Source organism: Carassius gibelio, chromosome A18 (assembly GCF_023724105.1).
Source record: "Carassius gibelio isolate Cgi1373 ecotype wild population from Czech Republic chromosome A18, carGib1.2-hapl.c, whole genome shotgun sequence".
NCBI lineage: Eukaryota > Metazoa > Chordata > Actinopteri > Cypriniformes > Cyprinidae > Carassius > Carassius gibelio.
Window position 1 is genome coordinate 18,930,311 of NC_068388.1, and position 12,359 is coordinate 18,942,669.

At 35.7% G+C, this 12,359-nt stretch overlaps 1 protein-coding gene across 2 annotated transcripts in view; it reads left to right on the forward strand.

Annotated features, from left to right (window-relative positions):
- The window catches only part of LOC127933977 (unconventional myosin-Va), an 82,208-nt gene extending 70,271 nt beyond the window's left edge, over positions 1-11,937 (forward strand). For both annotated transcript variants that reach the window (XM_052531105.1, XM_052531106.1), the window contains 9 exons: positions 240-333; positions 426-569; positions 734-888; positions 996-1,085; positions 3,696-3,846; positions 3,936-4,218; positions 6,491-6,665; positions 7,389-7,469; positions 8,096-11,937. In XM_052531105.1, coding sequence (XP_052387065.1) covers positions 240-333; positions 426-569; positions 734-888; positions 996-1,085; positions 3,696-3,846; positions 3,936-4,218; positions 6,491-6,665; positions 7,389-7,469; positions 8,096-8,248 — 1,326 coding nt within the window. In that variant the 3' untranslated portion in view covers positions 8,249-11,937. The remainder of the gene's footprint in view (positions 1-239; positions 334-425; positions 570-733; positions 889-995; positions 1,086-3,695; positions 3,847-3,935; positions 4,219-6,490; positions 6,666-7,388; positions 7,470-8,095) is intronic.
- Positions 11,938-12,359: the final 422 nt, after the last annotated feature.

Genomic DNA, 12,359 nt, shown 5'->3' on the forward strand with positions numbered 1-12,359 from the left:
TTGTGACTATTTCTCTATTTTTTTTCTCTGTTTAATGAGTTGCATGGACAGATGAAAGACAGAGCTGAAATCTTCAGATTGCTGCAGAACTTAAAGATGCTCGGTTGACCTGCTTTGTCCCAATTCTCTAAAATAAACTCTTTACATAAATATTTTTCACCCTCCTCCAGCTAAAGAGACTCATTTGTCATAGTGTTGCTGCGCTTGTCTGATGATGATGTCTGTCTTTATGGTGACAGGATCTTATGGAGCAACTGGAGAAACAAGACAAGACCGTCCGCAAACTGAAGAAACAGCTCAAAGTCTTCGCAAAGAAGATCAATGACCTGGAAGGTACTTGTTACAGGCTGTGTTTAGAGACTTCTTAACTTTACATTTATGAACCTTAATGGTTATGTGTGTTGATGTTTGTCTGTGTATTGCAGGTGGCCAGATGGACGTGTCTCCAGGACAGACGGCCGACGAGTCTGTTCATCCAGTGAACATTCCACGCAGGGAGAAAGATTTCCAGGGAATGCTGGAATACAAGAAGGAGGATGAACTCAAACTGGTCAAAAACCTCATACTTGGTAAGACATATAGACCAATAACTAAAAACAATAAATCTATTAAATGGCTTTAGTGGTTAGATTCCAACTTGCCCACTTCCTGGTTCCATTCCATGCCACTATCTTTTTGGCAAATAATAATAATAATATAGACTGTGACTCTGTGCATGTGTGGTTTTTGTCAGAGCTAAAGCCTCGCGGCGTGGCAGTGAATTTAATACCAGGTCTGCCGGCATACATCCTCTTCATGTGTCTGCGTCATGCCGACTACATTAATGATGACCAGAAAGTCCGATCTCTACTCACCTCCGTCATCAACAGCATCAAGAAGATCCTCAAGGTCTTAATACTCTCTCGCAGACCATTCATAACACAACAGTTCTTTTAGAACAGTCTTAAAAAGGCAAAACATCTTCGTTTCTCATTACTGTTTTGTGTTTTCAACAGAAAAGAGGTGATGACTTTGAGACTGTTTCCTTCTGGTTGTCCAACACATGTCGTTTCCTGCACTGCCTGAAACAGTACAGTGGCGATGAGGTGAGATATCACACTTTAGACGTACATGCAGGGCTGGGGAGTAACGAAATACATGTAAAGGCGTTTCGTATTTAAAATAGAAAATATTAGTAACTGTATTTCGTTATAATTACATTTAAAATAAGGGGTAATCAGATTACAGTTACATCTGAGAAGTTTTTAGATTACTTTTAATTTTAATGTCATTTCTTAATTTAATATTTGAGTAAACAGTTAAGGGATTTTAACCAATACCGCGACTGATTAAACACTGAAGCAAAAAACCTGCGTGCAGCGGCTGTTCATTTATTAGCTCTAGTGAGCGCGCATTCGTGCTCATCATCACGACACAAACATTCTCCTAGAACAAATACTTTGCATTCAGTCAACAGATCCATACGAAAAATGCAGTCAATCTTTTAAAAGGATAATTTCTTTTGTTGAACGAAACCAGTGTGGAAACCAATTGTTCACAAACTGGATAGATCTGGTGCAGGGCTCGTAAAATCGCTAGTCAGACATCCCGGGGTTATTGTGTTTTTACAGTCGGGCTCCGAAATCTTGAATATTGATGTAAAATTCCTAATTTGATTTGCGTTGTTCACTCACTTGTAAGGGTGAAATGGATCGTAGTTGATCGTTTGCACTTGTTTCTAAATCTTGCCGATTCAAAAGTTTTAAACCATTCGCACTCATTCAAAGCACACGCCGAGATTTCAGACAATGCGCTTACACAGAATTGATTCGTCTTTCACGTATCCTTGCTTCTGAATGAACACAAAATTATCTCAAAATAATTGTCTCTGCAAGTATTTTCGTAAACATAGTCGGTTGTTTGGTTGGTTATGTTTGACATGAACCTATACAGTGGATTAAGAAATATCCTATGCATTATTATATTGGATCCGTGCACTCGTTCTTAAAGGAGCAGCAGCCTTTAAATACCTGCTGTTCCATTAGTGTCACCTGCTGTCAGAGCATGACATTTGTTTCTCATTCACAAAGGTAAAATCAAACCATTCTCTTTTTACTTAATTTTTTAAAAGTTTTTAAAGTTGTATGATTTTTTTTATTTGAATTAAGAATTGTTTTATAATTTCAAGTTTGAATTGAATTGAATAAAATGGCATGGAATCCCATTTATTGTATTCAATTTGAATTTATATTGATTGGAAGATTTAAATGACATTAATTTTTTTGTTGTTCATAGAAATTCTGTGGAAAATTGATGTTCTTATAAAACGCAAAGGAAACAAATCTTATAGCTGGTAGATGTCGGAAGGCATAAAAACAAGACATCAAGTAAATGTGTTCCTTTGTGTTACAAAGCTTAAGTATTTCAAAGTATTGTAAAGTATTTATCATATTTAGTAATGGAATATGTAACTGAATACTTTTTAAAGCTTGTAATTTGTAATCTATAGTGAAATACATTTAAAAAGTAACCTTCCCAGCCCTGCATACATGTCTTCTTTCTCATTCAGGCCATGTACCCTGCAAAGTTTAGAAGGTTCTAGAAGTTAGACTTGTAGAAGGTTGACAGTGAACCATAAAGTTGTAGTTATATTAGCAATATTTAAGGCAAAAAAATGTCCATTGTCCCTTGTCAAAAGATTAGAAATATATAACGCACAGCTCACACAGAAAACCAATGAAACAACAGTTGAGTTCACTTCCACGTCTTATCAGGCTTGAATGAACAAATACACAAAAAATGATGTCAAAATGTCTGTTTTTGCAAGAATTTGTCATTTATGTTTTAAGTGAATGTAAACAGTTCAAAGAACATCAGATGTGTATCAGTATATAAGTATTAGGTCTTAAAGTGAACGAAGCCTAATAAACCTGCTGCTGTTTGTGTCCTACATGCCAATTAAATAACAAAAAGAAAAATAAAGAATCACACATTGGTATTGACTGAATAACTTCTATAGGTTTAATAAGGATTCATCAAGTATATCTGATGTAAACAAAAAATTGTTGCTGTAGAGAACACATGTATAACCTCTTTGCTTTTATTGAACACAAGACCATGTTTTTGTTTTTTTCATGAGAAGTGTTTTTATTTGTTTATTAATTTATGTATTCATTGTATTTACATCACAACAATTGTATCTATGTCTGTATTGCACGTTTAATCCTTAATATTCATATTAAAAGGTTAACAGATCTTATCTCTGGGATTATATAATGAGTTTGGACTTTTTAGAAAAAAAAATGCTCAATTGATACCTTACTGTTTAATTAAACAGCGGAATATAATACTTATGATATTTTGCCAACTTGTACTTAACTAAAACTAAAACGTTCAGCTGACTAAAATTTAATATTAGTCAAAAGACTGTGACAAAAACTGAAACTCAGTTTCCTGTCAAAATTAACTTTGCACATAGAGGGGGTCTTTAAACCAAGCAGCTTTCTGTTGGTTTGCATTGTGTATTCATGAGCCCAACTTGAAAATGAGTGAAATTTGCATGGGGAACTTTTTTGCCTTTTGCTAATTGTAACCAAACCAGCATTACCCAGTGATGACCTATTTTCCTGCATCGTACAGTAAACATGGTCACAGTTTTTCTCATTCTCCAGTGTTCCTCAAACAGAATCAACACTTTCTCATTCTTCTCTCTCCAGCAATTCATGAAGCATAACACTTCTAAACAGAACGATCACTGTCTCTCCAACTTCGACCTGGCCGAGTACCGGCAGGTTCTGAGTGATCTGGCCATTCAGATCTACCAGCAGCTCATCAAGTGTATGGAGAACATCCTGCAGCCCATGATCGGTGAGCATGTGTCCTCTGGGTGTCTTTCTATCAGCATCACTGTTTCTCTCTCCCTGTGTATTTATCCCCCCGTCTGTTGCTCTCGGCAGTCTCTGGCATGCTGGAACATGAAACCATCCAGGGAGTGTCAGGGGTGAAGCCCACTGGTCTCCGTAAGAGGACGTCCAGTATCGCTGATGAGGGGACATACACATTGGACTCCATCATCCGGCAGCTCAACTCCTTCCACTCCATCATGTGTCAGCACGGAACCGACCCAGAGCTCATCAAACAGGTGGTCAAGCAGCAGTTCTACATCATTGGCGCTGTCACCTTTAACAACCTGCTGCTGCGTAAAGACATGTGCTCTTGGAGCAAGGGCATGCAGATCAGGTTTGTGCAGAAATACGTTTTACATGTTTGTAAAAAAATTGGAAACTTCCAAAAAAGATTTATTGATAGAATTGCTGGTATTAGATCATGCATTCAGTTATTGGTTTATGATCAATCAGTTTGAGCCAGTCTCTGACAGATTTGGCAGTGATTGTCAAGCATATGAAACCCCAGCGCGGTTTTTGAAACAGGTTTTTAATGCAGTATTTCGAAGCTAATAAATAATTGCCTGATGACAGTTTTTATGGCAGCTTATATTAGACATGCCATAGTGGATTTGTGGGTTCAGAATGATGACTCTGGAGCCTTGTCGGTCCTAATGTTATTGGAACTAAGTGTAGACTTCAATAAAAATGATGTTATTTTTGGAAAAATCATGCTGGAAGTCATGGAGTTTTCAGTTCCTGCCCCAAATATTGGAACTTATAGCCTCTATGTATCAGATCTACTCAGACCATCTCTAGTTTAAAATCTTTGTTAAAAGCTCATTTATTAATTATGGCTTTTAATTCCTCGTGCTGTTCATTCTTAAGGGTGTATTTGCTTCCATTCTTCTTGTTTTAGTGTATGTTTGTTTATGTCTATGCCCATTCTCATTGTTTTATTCTCTTTTGATATACAGCACATTGGGCAATCTTGGTTGTATGGAAAACTGCTTTATAAAAAATAAAAATAAAAATAAAAAATACACACATATATATATATATATATTAGGGGTGTAACGATACGCGTATTCGTATTGAACCGTTCGGTACGACGCTTTCGGTTCGGTACGCGGTACGCATTATGTATACCGAACGGTTCGTTGGAGTAATTAATTATATTTGAAAAAAAAAAAAAAAAAGAGAGAGATAGAAATATAATGATATGCGTTCAACAAGGTAGCCCAATAACCCAAACAACGTAACAGGCAACGCCCCTGACACTCCCGAAGAAGAAAAAAACACCATCTTATATGTTTATGTTAGGCTACTCAGCAGGCGCTCGCTCACTCAGTACGCGCTGAAGGCTCGTTGCAAAATAGCCAATGCGTTTAACAGACTAGAAATGAGAAGATCCCCCAATAACCAACAGGTCTGGTGTTTGGGTGCACTTTGGATTCCCTTTAAGCTATAATGGTGATGGCAAGAGAGTGGTGGATAAAAAAACAACGGTATGTCGCATCTGCAACATGACAGGGTACACCAGCGGGAATAAAAAAAAAAAAAAAAAAAAAAAAAAAACACCAGCGGGAATATCTGGGATATATGCGTCAGTACTATCTGGGAAAAGACGAAAAAAAGGAGAAACATGCACGCAGCAAACTATCCCTGCAGCATTTAGAAACTATAGCTTACAGGGAATCCAACCCAAACACCAGACCTGTTGGTTATTTTAGGATCTTATATTTCTGGTCTGTTAAATGCATTAGACATTTTGCAACGAGTCTTCAGCGCGTGCTGAGTGAGCGAGCGCCTTAGGGGCCGTTCACATATCGCTCCTAAAAACGCGTGGAAAACGCTAAGCACGTCTTTCTCCTCCTTTCCAAAGCGCTCAGGCAGAAGCGCTCATGAGGCGTCTGTCTTTGCTAAGCAACAATGACGTGCTCTCTCCATGAGACGCGGAAATTTCAGCGAAGGATAAATGGATTTGCAGCTCTAAAAATCGCTTGCAGTAGCTCTGCTACTAAATTTATTTCAAAATTGCAATCCATATACAACTATGATCAGCTGTTCCTTCATCTTGGCTGAGCTCTCAACCTTGTTACGGGAAAGGATGAAGCTGATTGGTTGGTTCTTGTCACATGACCCGCGGTGCGCTTGCGGCATTCTGAAAAGTTGAGATGTTTTTACATTTTGCTGTATCTAAAACGTATCGAACCGAACCGAACCGAACCGTGACATCAGTGTATCGTATCGAACCGAACCGTGAATTTTGTGAACCGTTACACCCCTAATATATATATATATATATATATATATATATATATATATATATATATATATATATATATATAATTAATTAAAATAAATAATCATCACCACACAAAATTTGAAGGAATATTATACCTCTGTTATGCTAACACGTTTGACAAAAATAACCAAGGCATATCAACAAAAAAAGCCTTTAGATACTTCTTTCAAAACTTTCAAAGTTCTTACTGACCACTTGTATTTTTATTATTTTTAGATTAGATAGTATGTACAGTTAGCTCAGGATTCATTTGTCAGTAATTTCCTGTCATCTTATCTCCAGTATAAGGGTTTATGTGTGTGTGTGTGTGTGTGTTCAGGTATAACGTGAGTCAGCTGGAGGAGTGGCTGAGAGATAAGAACCTCATGACATGCGGTGCGAAAGAGACGCTGGAGCCGTTGATTCAGGCCGCACAACTACTGCAGGTCAAGAAGAAGACGGATGAGGATGCTGAGGCCATCTGCTCCATGTGTAACAGCCTCTCGACAGCACAGGTAACACACACACACATCCCGGACTGCATCTATTCTGGTCTGTTATAGAGCACTTGATTCATTTTGTAAAGGTTTACCACTTCATATCATCCAGTATTAATTATTTGAAAAATACCATTTATAACATTTCAGGCCTACTTATATCACTCACCCATGACCAAACATAATGACCTGCTTATTGCTGTCAAAAATACATATTGCAATTAATTCAAGAATCACGTTTTAAGACAGCACTTCACAATATACAAAATTTCGTAATACATTGTGAGGCAATTATATATATTTTTTTGTATTAAAAATAGATAAAAAACGGTGTTTATTTACATTAGCCTATTCAGTGACTTTGTCATAACTTTTTTAATTAAAACCAATATGATCAAAAGTACTCTTTGATCAGGGTTACATTATCAACCAAAATAAAATTCTAACGCTTTTATCTTCTTCATGTTTTACTGTGGTAATTTTCCTAAACGCACCAGATAAGGAATTTTGTCAGAATAACAAAGTAAACTGGATGTTTTATAATATTATAACAGTTATGGGTTTGTTATTTTTACTAGTTTTTACATACTAGTATTTTTTTTTTTTTTAAGTAATGATCTTTTATTTTGATTTTGTTTTATGGTTTAAGTTTTAGTTTCAGTTTTAGATAATTATAATACCCTTGAGCCACACACACACACACACACACTCCCTCATCATTTCTTATTTTTTTCTGTCCAGATTGTGAAGGTGCTGAACTTGTATACGCCTGTCAACGCGTTTGAAGAGCGTGTGTCAGTACTGTTCATAAGAACAATACAGGTAAGTTTCAAAAACCTAACCTTATAAAGCCCCTTTCACACTGCGCTTCCGGAAAATACACGGGTAATGTGTCCCAGCAATTCTTCCCGGGTTGCGAGATTTTGCTCTTTCACACTGCCACTGATTACCCAGAATATGTGCGTGCATTTACACCCATTACAACCCATAAAGTTCCTGTAAAGACACGTGATATCAGGATGTGATGTGTAATGTACGAGGCGAAAATGCTAGGCACGTTAACTTTCACTTAAACTAGCAAACAATCTCAGCTTCAGCGTGGAAGGTGAGGAACTAACTGATCTCTGCTTCATTACAGTTTGCACATATTTTTTCATTGCAAACGCTGATCTGTCTTCAAAACACATGCTAAAAGAGTCACACGATAATGTGCGTCATCACTACAACACACCCTTTACGGCATTAGTTCTGGCCTTTGTTCACACAGAGTTCGTTCTGGGAATGAACCCGGCAATGTTACTAGGTCCCCGACCCGGGATCGATCCCGGGACATGTTTGTGTTCACACAGAAGGTGACCCGGCAGGGACCAACATGCAGTGTGAAAGGGGCTTAATAGTTCTTGTGATGTTTAAGTCATTATACTGTACGTTTGTCTTTGCTCTGCCAGACACGTTTACGGGATCGAAAGGAGATGCCTCAGCTGCTGATGGACACCAAAGTCATCTACCCCGTGACCTTCCCCTTTAACCCCTCTTCCCTGGCCCTGGAAACCATTCAGATACCCAGCAGCCTCAATGTGGGCTTCCTCACTCGTGTGTAGACCCGTCAATCACCTCACCTCAACCAATCACATGGCAGGAACAGGGAGCCTAAATATATATGTATAAAAAAAAGAAAAGAAAAATGCTTATAGGTAAATAAGCCACTCACTTAAAGAGAATGTCATCTTCAGTGTTTCATTTTTCACTTCTTCATCACTTTTATTTATTAAATAAAAGAGGGAATCTCACAAAACCTGTCAAGCAAGTGTTCAGATAACAATTGACCTCAAAATTAAAAGAAACACATATAACTATATTTTGTTGAAAGAAAATGAAGCTCATCTTTAGGATCATTATTGTTTTGACAATATGATATTTTAAAGGCAATTATGCACTTTCTCTAAAAATTCGTATTTCTGAAATACAAAAGAAAAAAAATCTTATCATTGTAATATGAAAAAAAAATGTGTTATACATTGTACAGTATTTGCTAACATACGCTGATTAAAATACTAGTTGAAATTCTCTTGAGGGCAGTAATTAAATCATAATTAATACCATGTTTTTTAATGGATAAAAATGAAGGTTTTATTAATGAGAATTAACACTGAGAATAGTCAATAACATAATACTCAAAACTCTGAAAAGACCCGTACTTCATTTTCTTCATTGAAAATATATTCTTATAATATTTTCTTTTGATTGTGGGACCTTGATATTTTTTGTGAGATTCACCTCTTAAACTGGAATATTTCTGAAAGATGTTTCACTTATTGAATGTTACGAAAGGAACAACAAAGGTTAAGTTAACTCATTCTAACTCTAATGCCTTTTCAGGTCACAACCAGAATAAGTTCACGGGGCTGTATAATCATACACTTCTATAAATATCTATAAATATGTATGATGCTAGAATATTTTATTTATTGCTTTACCTTGTCAGATTTTAATTTTTTTTTTCTCTCAGATGCTAGCTAACATGGATATCCAGTTGCGGAGCATACTCTAGTCCTCTGCACTCGTTCATATGAATGAATAACTTAGAATCATTTGGGGTAAAAAAAAAAGAGCTTGGGGCACAGCTGACTTCATTAACATAGGTGTTTATTTGTTAGTAGCATTTGGTGATGTTGATTAGCTAATAAATAGTCAAAACCTGCCATCCCTGCACTGTCCCAGAGCTTATCTCTTCCTCAAGAGCTTCCTCAAGTTTACATCTCTGATCTTCAGGAATCATTTCCAGATAGATGGTACAGTCCAGACCCAGTGCATGATGGGATTGTTTTGACCCTCTCTGTCAGCATCGAACAGGTGGGATCTAGACTCCTGCATGAGGTTTAATGAAGCTCCCAGCATTTAATTGGTTAGTGAATCTCATGAAGAAATGTCCCAGGGAAATATCAAATGAAATAAATAATAAAACGGTTTTTGCACTTAGAACATTAAGCCTGTTTTACGAAGATTATGAGTGCACTGTTGAATTATTTTCATCACAAATAAGCATATTTTAATATTTTAATCCCAAATTCTCACTATTGTAATGCAGTGATATATATTACCATTACTTAAATGTGTATGTTTACAATTAAAATAATGGTAGCACTTTATTTTACACTCCTGTTCCTCATGTACATACTATGTACTTATTATAGTAATTACAATACTGTAACTATGTAATAACTAGTACTAACCCTGAACCTACCCCTAAACCTAACCCTACCCCATGTAATTACCTTGTGTTACCAGAACTTTCTTAGATAAATACACTGTAAGTACACTATAAGTACAGTACACGTACTGTAAAATAAAGTGCAACCAAAATACGTAATTACTTTATTTTGGTTTGTTTTAAACTAATGATAATTGGTGGAGAAATGGCCTTAATTTTGCAAATGGGCAAACAAAAACAAAAAACATTGTATTGTTTTTTTTTGTTTTTGATGATGATGATGATGAAAAGACAGATAAGAAAATGTTTTTTGTTGGATTCAAAGAGGCGTCTTCTATGCACACTGGATATCCCATACAGAACTAAAAGAAAACCCCAAACTACCCACTCTCTGAAAACATGAGATGGTTTACAACTTTACAAGATGTTTCAAAAGCCTGCCATCATTTATTTCAGTATTATATGTTTTTAAAGGTTAGAAACTGCTATTGTTTTTATGGCATGTGCTGTTGGATGCACATGCTGTAAAATGATATGGCCAAATTTCTTTTTGTCATGTTATTTGCTTCTTTGCTTTCAAGTATTATCTTGAATGTGTCAGGCAGCTTTTATTGGGGAGCTGTTTGTTTTGATCTGTAACTCCTGAAATAATAGCAGTCACCTTTGTGCAGCCATGCTTTCCATCACACACATTTGCACACCCTATTATTATATTATATTATATTATATTATATTATATTATATTATATTATTAACATTTTAGGGTCAAATGACGCATGTTGATATTATGTTTCTGCTGTCTATTGCATGGCTTTAAGCTTTAAAATCGTCCATTTACACACAGCTGTGGATCTAAATAGAGGATCTTAAGCCATTTCACTATAGTGCACTGGGATTCGATCATGCCTTACTGTAGCTGCAGTCCTTCTCGTATCACACAGTGCTCCTGTTTCATTCTATCAGTCTCAACTGCTTTCTGCTGGAGATCAATGTTTGTAATGCATTGTCAAAAGAAAAAAATTTGTGTGTGCATATATGATAGTGCAAACCATTTTTCTAATCAATTTTGTATTGTTTTCCAGTTAGTTTTTTTTTTTTTTTTTTTTTTTTGCATATCTTGAATTACATTTATTTATTTCATACCTCATTGGCAAATTGTTCCATATTTTAAGCATTTACAAAAATTAAAGATTTATTTTGTTTACATCATTTTAGAATTTTTTTTTTTTTTCATTTTCATTTGCCTTTTTTTTCTTTTTTTTTGAGTTTATTAATATTAAGTTCAGATGAGCGAGCATTCAACATCTGAATTGTCATCAGTGTACAGAATCATTCAGGAGTTTATGATCATGGGACCATTGTGTGAATGTGACCTTTGCTTTTTTATTGTGTTGTTAGTTCAGTTCTTATGGAATACAAACAAATGGAAGATTTACAAATGCAGTTTGATAAAAAAAATGCATATCACTTCAAATGGAAAATAATGAAGTTGTACTGGAGAAAAAAAAAAATTGAATGTTGATGTGTTTGTACATGGTTTTATTTACATTGTCATATTTTAGATAAAGCCTTACCTCTGAATGGACGACACGTCAATGTAACACGTTTGTTTCTTTGCAGTGTTACATATTCTGTTAATTTGCTTTGTTTACACTTGTGAAGCATACATCTATAACATTCCTGTAGAAACTGGTATAATTGTCCTCTTTAAAAAAATGTATTTGCACATTCGAAAAAATCTCAGACCTAACAGCCCTGTTTTAGACTTTCCTAAGCTCTGAGTTCTTAAGTGGTTTGTAAAAAATGACATCCATATTACATCAGCCCCAGTCTGATGCTCACTGTATCAAGATCAGCCTGCTCTCATGCTTGTATAAAGACATTAATAGATGCTGTAGTAATGCAGATCAGTTGAACATCTCATATGTTTGCTTCTTCCTTCAACTTGTTCAGACCGGTTGTTCAGAGAGTTTGTAGTTCCTGTAGCTGTAATTATTTCATGTGTTCATCTGTGCAATTTCATGGAGTGATAAACTAATCTCAAATGCTGTTCAAGTCAATTAAATGAATTCAGCACTATGTGAATGTTTTCTTTTTAATGATATTACAAACCATGTAACATATTTCTATTTTAAAATGGCAAACCTGGATACTTCTGGAGAATAACGGGGAAGGACATGTATCTGTCAACACACCTTATAAGTTCCAAGACTTCTGTTGCCTAATACTAATAGTTAATACAGCCAACCAATACTTAATACCACTGTTTGCATTAAGTATTAATAGCATCTAATTACTATCACATATTAATTTAACATAGTGTGAATAGAAACTATTGCCATTTGCACTTAATGCAAATATCCACTGCCTTCAAAATAAATTCACATCAGAATAGTTGCACTCTGAATGAAGCCCAGCATCAATGAATCAGCTGAGAATGAATCAATCGTAAAATCTCTAGCTTCGTTCCTGAATGAGTCTTTCATTAAGACAGTGACATA